The 20603-nt window shown below is 38.2% G+C and overlaps 1 protein-coding gene across 1 annotated transcript in view; it reads right to left on the bottom strand.

Moving 5' to 3' along the window:
- Positions 1-327: 327 nt before the first annotated feature.
- Gbp1 (guanylate binding protein 1) overlaps positions 328-20603 on the bottom strand; it is a 34831-nt gene continuing 14555 nt past the window's right edge. The window contains 8 exon segments of the mRNA NM_001433102.1: positions 328-1206; positions 4426-4619; positions 11967-12069; positions 13047-13225; positions 14373-14466; positions 16574-16767; positions 19360-19462; positions 19875-20087. Coding sequence (NP_001420031.1) covers positions 1102-1206; positions 4426-4619; positions 11967-12069; positions 13047-13225; positions 14373-14466; positions 16574-16767; positions 19360-19462; positions 19875-20087 — 1185 coding nt within the window. The 3' untranslated portion in view covers positions 328-1101.

The raw sequence follows: 20603 nt of genomic DNA, 5'->3' as shown, positions 1-20603 counted from the left end.
CTCATTTCCTTCCTGTCTCACCACCATGACCAACTAGGACTACTGGTATATGCCATTTCACCTGGATTCTGTTGCACCTTTAGCTTTTATTAAAATGGTTTGCTGACTAGGTGTGGTAGCACAAAGAGGCAGGATGATCTCTATGAATTTAATGCCAGACTAGTTGATATAGGGATTCCCTAGCCATCTAGTGCTACACATTGAAACCTGTCTAAAATTTTAAAATTGTTTGTTACAAATTCTTGTATGAACCTTTATTTCTCTATGTACAGACTTCTCCTTAGTTTATCTATGATCATTGGTTACTGCAATGATATATGCACAGCATTAGTAGACACTCAATATAGTTTTATATTTGTACATATTGTTTGTATTTCCCCCAGTGAATCACACCAAAGCTTATTGTAGTTCTGATGCTGAAGTCCTGTTCTCCAAATGGCTTTTGATCTGTTAGTACAGAAAGACATGGGCCAATTGCTAGGCAGAAGGTGAAGGCAGGACTTTCAAGTCCCTGGAGAAAAGTGAAGATGCAAGGAAGGAGAGAGGGGCGTTTGCCATGCCTTGGAGAGAGGAGAACCAAGCAACCATGTAAGTCTTGGGAGGAGTGGTGGGCTGTGGCCACTCCTAAAGACGGGTGGTCAGAGATGTTTAGCAAGGACAAATTTCAACTGATGGACTAAAGGAGGGAGAATCAGAGCTAAGAGTATTGATAAGGCCATGTTTTCCAGGTGGGAGACAGTAGCTCCCAGCAATTGGACTAAAAAGGCAAGTTGAAAAGGAACAAATGGTTGTGTCTCTTTTATTTGCAGATTCAATGGAAGCTGGGAGCAGGCTAGAAGCTTAGCCACATCAGCAATTATGGCATGTGTATCCTCAGTACTGTAATATCAAAGTTTGAAATCACTTCCTATGGATCTATTGATATGTCCCAGGGCACCCTACTCTTACACTTAATTGTACAAGACCACATGCTCTTAGGCTTTGACATCTTTATTATTTTGAATTGTATTTAGTTTTAAATTTGAGATGGCCCAAAGTATGTCAGAAAAATTCCTTCCTGAATGGAGAGAGCAGGGGTGCAAGCTGCTCTGGTTAGACTTTTCACATCAAGGAACAATTAAAACCCTCTTTCTTGATTTTCCAAATTTATTCCCGATGTTGTTGACTCTGAGCCCGGATTTTTTTATTGAAATTTTCTTCTTGTTCCTGTAAAGAAACAAATTGGAAATTAAAACCTGCACTTAGTCATAGCACCTGGAAAGAATGTCTGTCCACCCAGAAGAAACTGACAGTAATGGATATTTAGGGATTAGGAACCCATACAAGCTGCTGGTTGGAATATAAATTAAACTGCTATATTAATCACAGAAGTAAATATACATTCTATTCCAAAAACTGAAAAAAGAGAATTTCCATAGGATCTACCCATGTCATTTCTAGGTATACATCCAAAGAATCAAAGTTACCATTCTTCAGAGAAACCTTTATTCTCCTGTTAATATGACACTCTTCACAACAGTCCAATTATACGATCATAGAAATAGAATTTTATTCCATTTTAAATGAGAATAAATTGTGGTGTTTGTAAGTAGGTTAGGAGAGTGACATAGGCCAGGTTAAAAATAAATAGGATTTCTCTCTTGTGGAATTCTTGGGGAGGAAGAAAAGGACAAAAACTTAATGGGGAAATACTAGGGTAAAAGAGGAGTAGAAGAAGGGTCGTTAAAGACTAACAAAAAGGCCTGTAAATTTGGTAACATGCAAATATGGTAATGTCATAATAAATCCCTTAATCTGTACTGTTAAAATCCAGTAAATAACTAAAGTAAATAAATATTTTTGCAAGAATGAACAAACAAGTATGTTTTTAAGTCCTATATAACTTTTACTGAGACTGCTCAATTATCATTTCATAAACGAGTGAAAGATTATTCAATTGTTAATTTCTAACATCTGTGCGATATGACATTGAATGTCCCGCTGGTACCATTGGGTTTTTCATGAACTGATTGAAAACAAGCAGTAAACATTAATTTCTAAGTATTTAAGTGTGCTGGTTTTAACACTCTTGAACCTATGACATTGTCAAGTAGGACACAATGAGAAGATCAAACCTAAGGATAATAGGTATAGAAGAGAGCAAAGACACACAACTTAAAGGGCCAGTAAATATATTCAACAAAATTAAAAGAAAACTTACCTAACCTAAAGAAAGAGATGTCCATAAACATACAAGAAGCCCACTTGATCTCCTTAAGGGAACAACTTTAAGAATGACTTTTATCACAAATAAATATTGATATTTTTAAGTATATTTAATTTTAAAAAGTCTTCTATTCATTTATTGCAATGATCAGGTGATTTCTGTCTATAAGTAAGCAAACCCCAAATGGAGAGAAAGAAAACAATAAACAATCAACCAGAAAATCAATGAACAAAGTAGTTAAAATAAATAATCGAAGACCTTGGTGGACGTGAGTGCAGAACCAGCCCCTGAGCCCAGGCTCCGCTCCTGAGCCCTAGGCTCCGTCCCTGGGTGGGGCACCTGAGCACCCGCTCGCACAAGTATGTTTTTAAAAGTTAAAATTATCTTTTAGTGTTGCGACTGTGTTGTAGGATGTGTGTACACACTCAAGAGTATGAATGACTATGTGTGTGCATGAGAGAGAGAGAGGAAAAAGGAGAAGGCAAGGGAGAGAAGAAGGATAACTTACAGAGGAAGTGAGCGATATATATGTGTACATATATATATGTATATATATCAAACGAACACACACACATATGTGTGTGTGAGTGTGTGTGTGTGTGTGTGTGTGAGAGAGAGAGAGAGAGAGAGAGAGAGAGAGAGAGAGAGAGAGAGAGAGAGAGAGGTGTTTTGGGGTGAGTTTCCATGGAATCTCCTTGTCTATGCTTCTGTCTCCTGGTAGAAGTGTTGGAAACATAGGAATTCATGCTATTGTATCATGTTTAGACATGGGATTCAAACTCATGTCTGTACATTTGAAGAGGAACCAGTTTTATCTTCGGAGCCATCTCTTCAGCCCACATTGTTATTTCCATGTGACTCCTCATAGCTTCAGTAGTCTTGGTACTCTACCATCTGAAATGTATTGTTTACATTTGTTATCATAGCATTGTTCTGTTAGCCTATATTTAGCCTCTTACTTCATATTCAGAATTTTGCCTTTAAAAATGTATTTTCCAAAAGTTTTTAGCCAAGTGATTTGAATATCACATATATGTAAATAGGATAATAAATATTCATTTAAAAGAGTGGTTCGTTATTTGAAGACTGAGAAAAGACACACAATTAGGGAACTTTATACAGACCTGTATGATTTTCATGTTACCACAAAGAGTAAAGTACTGAGGTGTTCTGGGAGTAGTTGTGCATGTTGTGACTCAGACTAAAGGTCAGGAGAACATCTAGCATCTAAAATAAGTGCTAAGGTAAGTGGTCATGGGTAGGTGAAACTACTTTTTAGGATACTTACATGCATAGAGAGCTATAGAGACCACAAAACCAAAACCATTGTGGAATGTACTAGCTAGGAGACATATGCCAGGTGGCCACCCAGGAAGTGGATCTCAGTGCACTTTCTATCTTTTGTCAACGGCAATTTCATCAATAGGAAAGAAGACACCAGAACAGGTACAGTGGAGTAAATCTGTAATGTTGGATTTGGGGTACTGGAACGGGATGATCTTAGGTGTAAATCTGGCCTGAGCTACAGAGAGAGACTCTTCTTCATACAGTGAGATTAAACACATGTGAGGAATCTGGAGCCCTTAAAGGAGCAGTATTTAATGTAGTTGTGGTTTGAATAAGGTTGACTTGTGAAACTGGCACTATTGGGAACTTTGGATTTTTTGGTGTATGTACAGTATTGTTCGAAAAAGGGTGTTAGTGTGTAGGCAGCTTTTGAGGTTCTATACTCAGGCTCTGCCCTGTGTGGAAGAGACCCTCCTCCTAGCTGCCTGTGACACAGTCTTCTCCTAACTGCCTTCAGAACAAGATGTAAAACTCTCAGCTCCTTCTCAGTGCCATGCCTGCCTGGAGTCTGCCATGCTTCCAACCTTGATGGTAATGAATGAAACCTCTGAACTTGTAAGCCAGTTCCAATGAAATGTTCTTTATGAGGGTTGTCTTGGTCATGGTGTCTCGTCCTTGGAATGCAAACCCTTAACAAAGCAATGGTTAAGTACTTTGGTGGAGACCTTAGCTATTTGCATCTATATTTTGAGAGATACAATGAATGAGGAATCAGGAAGCATAACCTTTTTGTAATGAGCCTTTGCCACAGTTACAAAGGTAAAGGTGTCTACACAGAAAAGTCCTTGACAAGATTATGTATACTATGTATTAATCAATGTCTTTTATTCTTGACCATTGAATGAGAAACCGAAGATGTCACAATTAATTACCTGAAGCTTACTATCGAAGATCTTCCCTTGTTCTGCCATTAGACTTGCTGTATCCTTGTCTCTCTGCTCAGTCAATTGTATCAAATGATCCTCAAGAGTTTTTTGTTTCTGGCCTAAAGTCTTCAGATTCAACTCATTCAATTCCGTCAACATTTTTATTGTGTTCTCTGCAGACTCAGCTCGTTCAGATTCCACTGAGAATAAAAATGCAGAAAAATATGAAGGGTCACTGTGTACCTTTTCACTCCCTCCCTCCAATGATTATTTATGTTGTTTCTTTATGGAGGAAATTCCAAGGGTCAATATTTCTTCTCAAGTGCCCATAGTTCCTTGGCACATTAACTAATTCCAAATATGGCTTTTAATAGTGAAGACACATATTTCTTCTTGTTGTTATATTCTGAAAGCATGATCTAATGAGCTAGGACAAAGGAAAGGCTTAATTTATAGGCACCTGTTAGGTCTACACATTCACTTTTCAAAGAGTCAAGCCTTTTTATTACCAGCCACCATACAGCTTCTATACACTGAATCTAAGCTAAGTCAGATAACACCATTCAAGGGGCAATTTGACAAAACCCATTGTTTGACACAAATAATGTAAAACAAAGTTTAAAATTAAAAAGGCAACATCCTTTAATGTTAGCTGACACACTACTCACAGAACCCCTAGTAGTGATACTTAGTCGGTCTTTTGTTCACCTTGCATCTAATTTTTTCTATGTTCATGTCATTCATAACAAATTTGACAATGTGGTTAAATTCTTATATCAGAACATGGGTCAAAATGTATTGTGTGGAAATCCATCCCCCCATGAGAGAGCTGGACCCTAAGAAGGGCGGGCACTACTAAGAACTCAGAGGAAATGTCTACTTTTTGCCCATGTTCCTGAGCCAAAAAGAAATCGCCTAGTACCATCTGTGCCCCCTGTGTAGAGGGACCTAAGAGCAGTCAGTGACAGGACCCTTCGAGTTTCTGCCTGCACCAAGAGCTGAAAGCCGTGTGCCAGGAGTGCCTACATACCCAAGACCAGAGCTCTCTCTTCTCAGATCCAGATGAAAGAAAACAGGAGTGCTGACACAGAGGCCTAGAAGGATCAAGCCACTGTCAGAGACAGCAAGACAAGCTAACATGAGAGACAACCTGATGGTAAGAGGCAAGCCCAGAAACCTAAGCAACAGAAACCAAGACTACTTGGCATCATCAGAGCCCAGTTCTCCCATCAAAGCAAATAATGAATATCCAAACACACCAGAAAAAGCAAGATTTAGATTTAAAATCACATTTCTTGATGATGATGATGATGGAGGACTTTAAGAAGGACATAAATAACTCACTTAAAGAAATACACGACAACACAAGTAAACAAGTAGAAGCCCTTAAAGATAAAAAACAAAAATCTCTTAAAGAATTACAGGAAAGCACAACCAAACCAGTGAAGGAATTGAACAAAAGCATCCAGGATATAAAAATGGAATTAGAAACAATAAAGAAAGCACAAAGCGAGACAACCCTGGATATAGAAAACCTAGGGAAGAGATCAGGAGGTATAGATGCAAGCATCACCAACAGAATACAAGAGGTAGAAGAGAAAATCTTAGGGGCAGAAGATACCATAGAAAACATTGACTCAACCATCAAAGATAATGTAAAATTCAAAAAGCTCTTAGAGCATACATTAGAATCTTGACAGCACAACTAGAAACAAATACATGCAATAGGAGTAGAAAGCAGGAAATAATCAAACTAAGTGCTAAAATCAACCAAATAGAAACAAAAAGGACTATAGAAAGAATCAACACAACAGCACACAGGTGCTGGTTCTATGAAAACATCAACAAGATAGCTAAACCCTTAGCCAGACTAACCAGAGGGCACAGAGAGTGTAACCAAATTAACAAAATCAGAAATGAAAAGGGAGACAGCAACAGAATCTGAGGAAATTAAAAAAAAATCATCAGATCCTACTACAAAAGCCTATATTCCACAAAACTGGAAAATTTGGAGGAAATGGAAAATTTTCTAGACAAATACCAGTTACCAATGTTAAATCAGGAACGGATAAACCATATAAACAACCCCATAACTCCTAAAGAAATAGAAGCAATTATTAAAAGTCTTCCAACCAAGAGCATATGTCAGCAGCTTGACAGCACACCTAAAAGCTCTAGAACAAAAAGAAGCAAATACACCCAGGAGGAGTAGAAGGCAGAAAATAATCAAACTCAGAGCTGAAATCAACCAAGTAGAAACAAAAAGGACCATAGAAAGTATCAACAGAACCAAAAGTTGGTTCTTTGAGAAAATCAACAAGATAGATAAACCCTTAGCCAGAATAACAAGAGGACACAGAGAGTGTGTCCAAATTAACAAAATCAGAAATGAAAAGGGAGACATAATTACAGATTCAGAGGAAATTCAAAAAATCATCAGATCTTACTATAAAAGCCTATATTCAACAAAACTTGAAAATCTGCAGGAAATGGACAATTTCCTAGACAGATACCAGGTACCGAAGTTAAATCAGGAACAGATAAACCAGTTAAACAACCCCATAACTCCTAAGGAAATAGAAGCAGTCATTAAAGGTCTCCCAACCAAAAAGAGCCCAGGTCCAGACGGGTTTAGTGCAGAATTCTATCAGACCTTCATAGAAGACCTCATACCAATATTATCCAAACTATTCCACAAAATTGAAACAGGTGGATCACTACCGAATTCCTTCTATGAAGCCACAATTACTCTTATACCTAAACCACACAAAGACCCAACAAAGAAAGAGAACTTCAGACCAATTTCCCTTATGAAAATCGACGCAAAAATACTCAATAAAATTCTGGCAAACCGAATCCAAGAGCACATCAAAACAATCATCCACCATGATCAAGTAGGCTTCATCCCAGGCATGCAGGGATGGTTTAATATACAGAAAACCATAAACATGATCCATTATATAAACAAACTGAAAGAACAAAACCACATGATCATTTCATTAGATGCTGAGAAAGCATTTGACAAAATTCAACACCCCTTCATGATAAAACTCCTGGAAAGAATAGGAATTCAAGGCCCATACCTAAACATAGGAAAAGCCATATACACCAAACCAGTTGCTAACATTACACTAAATGGAGAGAAACTTGAAGCAATCCCACTAAAATCAGGGACTAGACAAAGCTGCCCACTCTCTCCCTACTTATTCAATATAGTTCTTGAAGTTCTAGCCAGAGCAATCAGACAACAAAAGGAGGTCAAAGGGATACAGATCGGAAAAGAAGAAGTCAAAAATATCACTATTTGCAGATGATATGATAGTATATTTAAGTGATCCCAAAAGTTCCACCAGAGAACTACTAAAGCTGATAAACAACTTCAGCAAAGTGGCTGGGTATAAAATTAACTCAAATAAATCAGTAGCCTTCCTCTACACAAAAGAGAAACAAGCCGAGAAAGAAATTAGGGAAACGACACACTTCATAATAGACCCAAATAATATAAAGTACCTTGGTGTGACTTTAACCAAGCAAGTAAAAGATCTGTACAATAAGAACTTCAAGACACTGAAGAAAGAAATTGAAGAAGACCTCAGAAGATGGAAAGATCTTCCATGCTCATGGATTGGCAGGATTAATATAGTAAAAATGCCATTTTACCAAAAGCGATCTACAGATTCAATGCAATCCCCATCAAAATACCAATCCAATTCTTCAAAGAGTTAGACAGAACAATTTGCAAATTCATCTGGAATAACAAAAAACCCAGGATAGCTAAAAGTATCCTCAACAATAAAAGGACTTCAGGGGGAATCACTATCCCTGAACTCAAGCAGTATTACAGAGCAATAGTGATAAAAACTGCATGGTATTGGTACAGAGACAGACAGATAGACCAATGGAACAGAATTGAAGACCCAGAAATGAACCCACACACCTATGGGTACTTGATTTTTGACAAAGGAGCCAAAACCATCCAATGGAAAAAAGATAGCATTTTCAGCAAATGGTGCTGGTTCAACTGGAGGTCAACATGTAGAAGAATGCAGATCGATCCATGCTTATCACCCTGTACAAAGCTTAAGTCCAAGTGGATCAAGGACCTCCACATCAATCCAGACACACTCAAACTAATAGAAGAAAAACTAGGGAAGCATCTGGAACACATGTGCACTGGAAAAAATTTCCTGAACAAAACACTAATGGCTTATGCTCTAAGATCAAGAATCGACAAATGGGATCTCATAAAACTGCAAAGCTTCTGTAAGGCAAAGGACACTGTGGTTAGGACAAAACGGCAACCAACAGATTGGGAAAAGATCTTTACCAATCCTACAACAGATAGAGGCCTTATATCCAAAATATACAAAGAACTCAAGAAGTTAGACCGCACGGAGACAAATAACCCTATTAAAAAATGGGGTTCAGGGGCTGGAGAGATGGCTCAGTGGTTAAGAGCACCGACTGCTCTTCCAGAGGTCCTGAGTTCAAATCCCAGCAACCACATGGTGGCTCACAACCATCTGTAATGGGATTTGATGCCCTCTTCTGGTGTGTCTGAAGAGAACAACAGTGTAGTTATATACAATAAATAAATCTTTAAAAAAAATTAAAAAATGGGGTTCAGAGCTAAACAAAGAATTCATAGCTGAGGAATGCCAAATGGCTGAGAAACACCTAAAGAAATGTTCAACATCTTTAGTCATAAGGGAAATAAATGCAAATCAAAACAACCCTGAGATTTCACCTCACACCAGTGAGAATGGCTAAGATCAAAAACTCAGGTGACAGCAGATGCTGGAGAGGATGTGAAGAAAGAGGAAAACTCCTCCATTGTTGGTGGGGTTGCAGACTGATACAACCATTCTGGAAATCAGTCTGGAGGTTCCTCAGAAAATTGGACATTGAACTGCCTGAGGATCCAGCTATACCTCTCTTGGGCATATACCCAAAAGATGCCCCAACACATAAAAAAGACACGTGCTCCACTATGTTCATCGCAGCCTTATTTATAATAGCCAGAAGCTGGAAAGAACCCAGATGCCCTTCAACAGAGGAATGGATACAGAAAATGTGGTACATCTACACAATGGAATATTACTCAGCTATCAAAAACAATGACTTTATGAAATTCGTAAGCAAATGGTTGGAACTGGAAAATATCATCCTGAGTGAGCTAACCCAATCACAAAAAGACACACATGGTATGCACTCATTGATAAGTGCCTATTAGCCCAAATGCTTGAATTACCCTAGATGCCTAGAACAAATGAAACTCAAGACGGATGATCAAAATGTAAATGCTTCACTCCTTTAAAAGGGGAACAAGAATACCCTTGGCAGGGAATAGAGAGGCAAAGATTAAAACAGAGACTGAAGGAACACCTTCAGAGCCTGCCCCACATGTGGCCCATACATATACAGCCACCCAATTAGACAAGATGGATGAAGCAAAGAAGTGCAGGCTGACAGGAGCCAGATGTAGATTGCTCCTGAGAGACACAGCCAGAATACAGCAAATACAGAGGCGAATGCCAGCAGCAAACCACTGAACTGAGAATAGGACCCCCGTTAAAGGAATCAGAGAAAGAACTGGAAGAGCTTGAAGGGGTTCGAGACCCCATATGTACAACAATACCAAGCAACCAGAGCTTCCAGGGACTAAGCCACTACCTAAAGACTATACATGGACTGACCTTGGACTCTGACCTCATAGGTAGCAATGAATATCCTAGTAAGAGCACTGGTGGAAGGGGAAGCCAAGGGTCCTGCTAAGACTGAACCCCCAGTGAACTAGACTGTTGGGGGGAAGGTGGCAATGGGGGGAGGGTGGGGAGGGGAACACCCATAAGGAAGGGGAGGGGGGAGGGGGATGTTTGCCCAGAAACCGGGAAAGGGAATAACACTCGTAATGTATATAAGAAATACTCAAGTTAATAAAAAAAAAGTAAAAAAATGTAAATAAGAAATACTTACGTTAATAAAAACATTAATAAAAAAAGAATTTAAAAAAAAGTCTTCCAACCAAAAAATACCCAGGACCAGATGGGTTTAGTATAGAATTCTATCAGAACTTCATAGAAGGCTTCACACCAAAACTATCCAAAGTATTCCACAAAATAGAAACAGAGCACTACCAAATTCCTTCTATGAAGCCACAGTTACACTTATACCTAAACCACACAAAGACCAAACCAAGAATGACAACTTCAGACCAATTTCCCATATTAATATCGATGCAAAAATACTCAATAACATTCTTGCAAAATGAATCCAAGAACACATCAAAATGATCATTGTCATGATCAAGTAGGCTTCAATCCCAGGGATGCAGAGATGTTTCAATATATAGAAGTCCATCAACGTAATCCACTATATAAACAATCTCAAAGAAAAAAAAACCCACATGATCATTTCATTAGATGCTAAGAAAGAAATTGACAAAATTCAACAGCCCTTCATATTAAAAGTCCTGGAAAGATCAGAAATTTGGGCATAAACATAGTAAAAGCAATATACAGCAAACCAGTAGCTAACATTAAACTAGATGGAGAGAAACTTGAAGCAATTCCACTAAAATCAGGGACTAGACAAGGTGGCCCAGTCCCTCTCTACTTATTCAATATAGTACTTGAAGTCCTAGTCACAGCAACCAGACAACAAAAGGAGGTCAAAGGGATACAGATTAGAAAGGAAGAAGTCAAAATATATACCAGAGCATGTCAAATACAGAGGCAAATTCTAGAAGCAAATTGCTGAACTGAGAAGGGGACCTCCATTGGAGGAATTAGAGAAAGGATTGAAAGAGCTGAAGGGGCTTGCGGCACCATAAGAATAACAGTGCCACTCAACCAGAGCTTCCAGGGACTAAACCACTACCCAAAGACTATACATGGACTGAACCATGGCTCCAGCTACACATGTACCAGAGGATGGCCTTGTTGGCCACCAATAGAAGGAGAAGCCCTTAGTCCTGCAAAGGTTGGACGCCCCAGTGTAGGGTAATGTCCAGGGGGACGTGAAGTGACGGGAACATGCTTATAGAAAAAGAGGAGGGGGATGGGATAGAGGGCTTATGTCCAGGAATTCAGGAAAGGGAATAACATTTGAAATGTAAATAAAAATATCCAATAAAAGAAAACTAAAAAAATAATGTATGTGTGAAAGAGGAAAGAAATGTGTACCTAAATAAGACTATATAATAGCTCCTTATTTTAAATATGTATTATTATAAAATTTATATTTACTCTAGAGCAAATGTAAGGGATTTACATATAGTATGCATTTAACCATCCTTAAAACCAACAGCAGTAAAAACAGGAGAGAAGCTACAGCATTCATAATGAAAATCAATAAATTGCCTTAGTAACAGCTCTTGTCCTTTATACACTATCTTTCATTCTTGCAATGTCTATGGACCAGTGTATGTGCAAGAATGATAAGTTCATGTTCATTGCTATTGATTGCTCTTTAGGAGTTGATGGTTATACTTGAGTCCTGGTGACAGTGTGGGGGTATATTGATTGTACAAGTTTAAAGTCTAATACATTTCAAGATTATTTGTCTGTTTTCAGCCACTATATCCTGAATCTCTTTCTCATGCTTTCTTCTCTCTTCAGCGAGTTCATTCCTGAGCTGTAGTTCTCTCTCCTAAGGAAGAAGACAATGGATAAAAAGGCATATCATAAAATGGTCTCACAGAAATTCTTTCAGAATTATCTAGCAATATTCTCTTCATTTCTCAAATTAATATCCTATTCAGACTTGAAATGCTTGTTTAAGCTAGGCTCCTGTCTTTTCTTACAGCATGTTACTTTCTCTTGAGGCTCCTGTGTTTGGAATTTTTCCCAAGCACTTCTGAACAGTTTTTGTAAGAGCTCTTGGAGTCCCTGAATTATTGCTAATGTAGAGTTCAGCTTTGGGATGTTCGATGTAACAGATAAAACAATTGTATGTAATTATCACACTTCTTTTCTCCCCATTCTCTAGTGTGGGTATTAATTTCAGAATGATGGTCACTTGGGTGGATTTCTCCATGCTGTTCAGATGCAGGTATAATTAGATAATGAAATTCTGATGGGAGTATTATTCAGAAGAAAATAAAATTGAGGAAATCAAGACTACAGTTGCCCAGATTGCACTTTTGGGCCAACATACAGAATCTTTAGATTTAGAGCAAGCCCAGAAAGCAGTTAGGGTAAAAAAGTGAGGAGCTCCTTTGCCCTATGTAGCTCAACAAAGACAAAATTGCTATTGATTCCACAAGCAGGCCATACATACTAGGTATTCCTTGTCTCATCTGCAACCAGAATTTTTCCTTTTAGAAAAGGTAACCAATTCCGTATCATTTGATATGTTAAAATATGCAATGCATTGAAGGCTTTTTGCACAAGGCTTAGTGACTATCAGCTACTCTATAGTGAGTGAGAGAATAATGCAAGCTCCCTGGAGACAGTCAGTCAGTAAGAAGCCTTTAATAATTTTGTACGTTTGCTGTGATACAGACACAAAAATTACAAAATTGTACTAGAGTTCCTGACTGCAAAACTTCACCTAGACCAACTGGACTAACCTCTAATCGGTGTCTTTTATCACTGCTAGTGGGTTGGGATGGCACAATGGAATACCTGAAGGATAAGAGTCATTGTCTTCTCTTGCTCTGCTACTAACTGTGCTCTGTCCCTCTCCATCTTTTCTATCATATGTAGTGTATGTTCCTGGTGATTCCTATCTTTTTCCAACATCTGCTCATACTTCCTTTGCATTTCTTCTTTAGTCTTGGAAGATTCAGCTTTCATATGATCCACTGTAGAGGAAAAGAAAAAAATTATAAGATTGCCATGTGGTCTCCTTCTGTTAACATCTGTTTGGTAGTTTGCCTCTGGATACATGAAGTTTTGTGATACTAGCATTTCCTTTGGAAAGAGCATGAAGATTCTGATGTATCTTGCCAACACATGATTTGGATTTTCTTCTTCCTAATAGGCTTAAATTTGAGGATATCCACTAATTACTAACAAGCTTTAAAGAGATAGTTGGATTGTGTGTGTGTGTGTGTGTGTGTGTGTGTGTGTGTGTGTGCATGCATTTGTATGGCTTTCACTAAATTCCGTCTCTATGTGTCAACATTTTTCTAACACTTGTTACTTGAACATCAGTCACTCACTTACACTCTTGTGATCTGTTGTTGTTGACTAAAAAAAACATAACAATATCTAAAGAATTGGTTTACTCTTTAGTGCACATGAAAAGGGATTGAGAGTGCTGAGTTGAAGAGAATGCAGTATTAAGTATTCACAGATGGAGAAAAAACTCTCAGAACATTCCTGATATCTCTCTTTCTCCTCACATTCACATTAATTAGATAATTTATGACATCTCTAGCCAAAAGTATAGACCTTTCAAATATAGAAATCAGTAAAGGTTATACTAATTTATAAATACAGTTAAAAATGAAATGAAGAACTTAAGATGGGAAAATGTTTTTTTCCAGGTAATTCCATTCTGCCAGCTTGTAGGTCAACAATGGTATAAATGCCACTACTGTGTCACAGTGATGGTATAAATGCCATGACTCTTGGCTCAGAGATGTTATAAATGCCACGATTTCAAATATGAATCAAAGGGAGTTGGCATATGCTCCAAGTTCATCATTAGCTTGTTCCCTGATTAGATAGTATCCTAATGTAAACTCCTGCCCTACGTGTTCAATTCTATTATTATTGCATGTATATGTTGTATGCAAAGATTCAAGGCACACATGTACCACTGTGCTTGTGTGGAGATTAGAAGAGAACTCTGTGGCATCCATTTTCTCTTTCTACCTTACATAGGTTCTGATGATCGAACTAAGGGCTAAAAGCTTTATAAGTTGTTACTTTTACCTTGTAAATCCTCTTACCAGCCCTGCTCTAGGTATTTTTATATTTTATTTATCATGCAGAAGATAATACTTGTTTCTTTGTATCTCTTCTCCACATTCTTCATCTCTTCTTGAAGCTTTCTGCTTTCTTCTCGGAACCCCTCCTGAAGTAGCTGCTTCTGCTCCTAATAGGGAAAGGGAATATTGAATGTTAAATTAAAGGAACAAAAATATAAAATTTACCAAAGAATTTCCTAATTAGTGCTTTTGAAATAATTCAATAATTCATAAGACATTTCAGTATTTATTGTTAAATTTTGTTCTTCAGTCTCAGTATCCACCCCTCTCTTGAGTTATCAGCCTTCATTACAAGTCCTAGTACCTTTTTATTTGGTCAAAGGTAGTATATTGCTATAATCTCCATAAAGGATTTGATATTGAATTATATCCTGGGATTTGTGGATCCACAGAGAGTTTGCTCATTATACCTAAATCTAGGCAACTTCTCTATCAATTGGCAATTATATAGTATAGTTGTTTAGTTTTCTTCACACACACTTGCCCTTCTGTCCCAGGTATTTAGACTATAACTCTATGAACTGTAGGTAAACATATTTTAAATTGTCCATCACAGGATATATAGGTTTTATCATAATTGACTAAAAAGTAAGGGTCCTGAGCACCACAGACATCCATGAGGGTCTCAAAATTATAGTTCTACAATCACTGACAGGCAACTATATACAAGAATAATAGAAATTTAAGTCTATGACTCTCAGAATAAATGATAATGTGTCTTTAGGGAATTTTGTATTAGCTTCCATTTGTCATATGTAGAGTCAGAGACAGCAGGTGAGAACCTGAAGGACTGATGCAGCCTTCAGTACATTTCAGAACTCACATTTTGACTCAAATCATACGTGGAAAGGAGACTGTGAACAGGAAGGTATTGCAAGCCTGAATGTGTGTCAGTTCATCATGGGTCTTTCTACTCTATGTGCTTCCAGAGCTGTACAATGTGTGTCAAAAACAGGCTGTGTCCAATTCTCCCTCTCAATCCTTGGACCCTGTCTATCTTGAGCTTTACAAGTCTTGTGAACTCTGCCAGAGTCTCATAGGTGCCTCAGTCATGTTCTGCCTGAAAAATGCTGCTTTCTAGGAGTTATCCACGACTTTTGACTCTTATAATCCATCTGTCCTTTCTTCTGTGTAGAGCTCTGTGCTATGAGGGTTTTGAGGGTTTTATATAGAAGACCAGTTAGGGCTGAGCTTTCCAAAGTCTCTCATTCTCTGAAAGACTCTCAGTGACATTTTTAACTTGTGGGTACCTATGTTAATTACCAACCACTGTAAGCAAAAGTTTCTCTGATGTGGGCTGGAAAAGGAATTGATCTAGGAGTCTAGCAGTGTGTCATTAGGAGTCATTTTATTCATAGGTTCCCTTAGCAAAATTCTAGTCCCATGACCCTAGTCCCATGACCTAACTAGTCTTAGTTCTTGGCCACTTTAGCAGGGTCAGGAGTGGGCTTTGAGACTAATCAAAAAGTGGTAGGTTATTGCCATAGCATGTGTATTTTACAAGTAACTCATTGCTGTAGGTCACAGGGCTAGTAGCTGGGTGATATTATGATTGCCTTTCTCCTTTGTACTCTGCAGAGGACTTTCCAGTACCATGAATGTTATTCCATAGGAGTGAAGCTTCTGGTTAGGCACCAGCTTTGGCAAAAGCCTGTGATGATTAGGGGTTTCCATGGGGCCTCTTGTGCCAGTGAACATGTGACCTCTTTTGAAATGTGGAAAGTTAAATATTTAGATTGCCCAAACAGGTTTTGTTGTAATTTTGGTTTATTTGAATTTTTGGTTTTGGTTTTGGTTTTGGTTTTGGTTTCTGAGACAGGATTTTCTGTGTAGCTCTGGCTGGCTTTGAATTCAGAGATCCACCTGCCTCTGTCTCCCAAGTAATGGTATGAAAGGTATACACCACTACTGCCCAGGTAGTTCCAATAGTTTTAAATGGAAATTTGAAATGGATCTTAAAGAACAATATATAGCTTGTAAAATACATGGATAAGGCCTGCCTGAGGGTAGCTGTTGTTTGTAGTGATTCAGGAATTTTTGATTCACAGGACATTTTTGTGCAAGTAAGTAGCTTTGGATCAGTATATAGTGGTTGGTGAGTTTGAAGGAGCTGCTACAGAATATGTGCTGAAGAATTCCTTATATTATGTGATTGTCTAACCTCTGTGGAGTGGTTTTAGTTAAAGATTCTGGAAGACAAAAATAACAGATTACCTGAAGTTTCAGAGATAATATCCGCTCTTGCTCTGCTTTTAATTGGATTCTGTCATTCTCCATTTTCTCAGTCAACTGTTTCATGTGCTCCTGATAACTTCTTTCTTTCTGTTCGATCAGCTTCTCATTTTTCTTCTGTGTTTCCTCTAACAGCTTTGCAGCAGCCTGTGCAGATTCAGCTTTCTTCCGTTCCACTGAGAACAAGGAGAAAGGATTTTTACTAAGGTCTGGAATGTGAAGGTACTGAATGCTGGTGCTCTCTATGGACTCACAGGTTGAAGCTGCAGGTAAAGTCTGATGATGTAGCTAGGTGTGATTCTGGGGAGGCAATTTAGGTGGGAAGGCAATGATGGAGCCCCATGTGAACTTATTTCTGTTTTAGAAGAAGATGAGAATACCAGTGTTCAATCTTTCCACCATATGAGGATGCAATGAGAAGATAGTCAAGATACAAATAAGTTGGTTCAACTGGAGGTCATCATGTAGAAGAATGCAAATTGACCCATATTTATCTCCATGTACAAAGCTCAAATCCAAGTGGAACAAGGACCTCCACATGAAACAAGATGCACTCAAACTAATAGAAGAAAAAGTGGGGCCTCGAACAAATGGACACTGGGGAAATTTTTGTGAACAAAACACCAATGACTTATGCTCTGAGATCCAGAATCAACAAACGGGACCTCATAAAACTGCAAAGCTTATGTAAGGCAAAAGACACTGTCATTAGGACCAAATGGCAAACAACAGATTGGGAAAAGTCTTTACCAATCCTATATCTGAAAGAGAGTTAATAGCCAATATACACAAAGAACTAAAGAAATTAAACTCCAGAGAGCCAAATAACCCTATTAAAAATGTGGTACAGAGCTAAACAAAGAATTCTCAGCTGAGGAATATTGAATGGCTGAGAAGTAACTGAAGAAATTCTCAACATCCTTAGTCATCAGGGAAATGCAAATCTAAACAATCCTAAGGTACCACCTCACACCAGTCAGAATGGCTAAGATCAAAAACTCAGTTGACAACAGATGCTGTTGAGGATATGGACAAAGAGGAACACTCCTCCATTGTTTGGGGATTGCAAAATGGTAAAATCACTCTGGAAATCAGTCTGGAGGTTCCTCAGAAAATAGGACATTGCACTACCTGAGAACTGAGCAATACATTTCCTGGGCATATACCCAAATGATGCTCCAACATACACCAAAGACACATACCTTGTTTATAATAGCCAGAATCTGAGAAGTGAGATATGCTTCAACAGAGGAATAGATACAGAAAATGTGGTACATCTACACAATGGGGTACTACTCAGGTATCAAAAACAATGATGTCATAAAATGTATAGGCGAATGGATTGAACTAGAAAATATCATAGTGAGGTAACCCAATCACAGAGAAACACACGTGGTATGCACTAACTGATAAATTGATATTAGCACTCAAGCTGGAATTACCCAAGATACAATCCATTGACCACATGAAGCTCAAGAAGGAAGACGAAAGTGCAGATTCTTCAGTCCTTCTAAAAAGGGGAAACAAAAATATTCATAGAAGGGGATATGGAAGTAAAGTTTGGAGCAAAGACTGAAGGAATGGCCATTCAGTGCCTGCCCCACATGTGACCCATATATATACAGCAACCAAAACTAGGTAAGATGACTGAAGCTAAGAAGTGCATAGTGACAGGAACCACATATAGATGTCATATGAGAGACACAGCCAGACCATGTCCAATACAGAGGCAAATCCTAGAAGCAAACCACTGAATTGAGAATAGGACCCTCATTGGAGAAATTAGAGAAAGGCTTAAAAGAACTGAAGGGACTTGCAACACATTGAAGCAACAGTGCCAACCAACCAGAGCTTCCAGGGACTAAACGACTACCCAAAGACTATACATGGACTGACCCATGGTTCCAGATGCATATGTAGCAAAGGATGGCCTTGTTGGGCTTCAATAGAAGGAGAAGCCCTTGGTCCTGCCAAGGCTGAGCCCTGCAGTGTAGGGGAATTTTGGGGGGTGTGGAAGGGTGGTTTATGGTGAGGAGAACAGGCTTATAGAAGAAGGGCATGGGATAGAGGCCTTATTTCCAGGAAACTGTGAAAGGAAATAACATTTGAATTGTAAATAAAGATATCCAATAAAAGAAAAAAATATATTTAAAAAAAACATACCAAGAAAGAACACTCTTGACTATACTAGACTCTGGATTCTTATTCTCTAGAACTGTGATGAATACTTGTGTTTTACCTGTGTCACCTGTCTTTGGTCTTCTGTCACAGCAGTCATTTCTGGAGAAGACAGCATTTCCTCCTTTTTCCTTCTAGTTTCTTGTTATTATTATTTAAATTTTAATGTTGTTTTATCTCATTTTGTGTGTAGGGCTGTTTTGCATGTATGTATTCTGTGCACCACGTGTATATCTGGTGCCTGTCTAGGCCAGAAGTGAGCACTCATGGTATTGGGTCTACAGCTAGTTGCAAAATACTAGGCAGTTATTGGGAATTAAATCAGGGTCACCTAGAAGGCAATAAGACTTTTAAACACAGAGACATCTCTATAATCCCTCATTGTTATCACTATCTTATAAAAACCAATCCCAGGCCAATTTACTCTTATGGCAGTTGTTACTGTAACAGCAGTGACTGTGTGAACTTTGGTCAGAAAAACCTCATCTTTATCATTCATGTTTCAGTTTAAGTTACTATTTTAACACAGAAAAAATAGTTCTATTATTACAACATTTAGTAAGCATTTTGTCTTTTAGTTCACTTCTTACCTTCAATCTCCTTTTCCTTTTCTGTCAGACTCTGATCTGTCTGTAAAATTGCAGTAGTAATAGCCTCCTTGGATTGTAAATATTTCTGCAGAACCTCATCAGCCTTAGAGTTCAGAGAACATAGAGTTAGTTGTAGGAAATCTAACTGTGTGTGTTCCCACCTCCTCAAGCCTTCCCTCTCTCATCCAAGTTTCCTTATCACAGGAATGGGCAAGTCATCCAAGCCTACCAAATATAGGTCCCTACTGATTGACAATGGTAAATAGTGATTCTGTGAATTCAGTCTAAGGCATTGAGTTGAGTACTTTTGTGGGCTTACATTGGCAAATCACGGTGAGCCATAGAGTCTTCAAGGAAACAGCAGTTCAAAGAGGTAAAGGTATAAAAATGGAAGAACCAGAATTCAGAGTTTAAAGATTGCCATCAATCTCATGACGAAGTGACATTTTCTGTATGTTTGGACAGAGAGGCTTGCTAGCAATGGTCTCGAGCATGCCAATAAACATCTTGGGTACCTGTAAGCCCTTCTTTGGTTGTCCTTGGTACTTTTCCTTCAGCCTCTGTGTTTCCTGAACAAAGAGGTAATAACCTCCTGGCTTAGAAAAAGTGCCTTGCTTCACACTTTCTTCAAGAGGTCTGAAGATATCTTGAAGCAAAGCCCAGCAACGGTTAGATGACACTTCCATATTGCGTTTACAGAAGTCGTTCCACCTTTCTTCTAGCTGAGACTGAGTATGAAATGGATGTGCAAGGAATAACCAGAGAAGGATGTTAGCAAGCTACAGAATATCTCCAAGGTCCTCCCCAAAATCTTGATCATAGGTAAGGAATGCTCCAGCACTTTGAGTTAGGACCTTTGTATAAAATTCCTTTTCTAAAAATGATGCTCAGAAGTTTACACCAAACCTAAAGTACAAACTGTGCTTTTAACTAGACTGACATCTGCTATTAGTGGAATGAAGAAACAAACCGAGTAAAGAGAACTAAGAACACAAGTTCATTTCTCTTCGTCAAACACGATAAATTAATCTTTTAACAATATTATAAAATTTGATTAAAGTATTAATTGTATGCACTTAAATTAAATATGAGTATTACAAAATTATGTCAAGCTTTGGTTGACAATTTGAAATTGGGTTTTATTATTGTTGTGAATCTAAAGAATCCATTTCACCATTTTAAATGCTGCAGAGGATAGTTTCCTTCAAAATCAGCACTCATTTTGTAGCCTGATGTGACCTTTG

Source organism: Rattus norvegicus, chromosome 2, assembly GCF_021556685.1.
Source record: "Rattus norvegicus strain SHRSP/BbbUtx chromosome 2, alternate assembly SHRSP_T2T, whole genome shotgun sequence".
Classification (NCBI taxonomy): Eukaryota; Metazoa; Chordata; class Mammalia; order Rodentia; family Muridae; genus Rattus; species Rattus norvegicus.
Note: the sequence above shows the minus strand (reverse complement) of the source record. Positions and strands in the feature narration are given on the sequence as shown.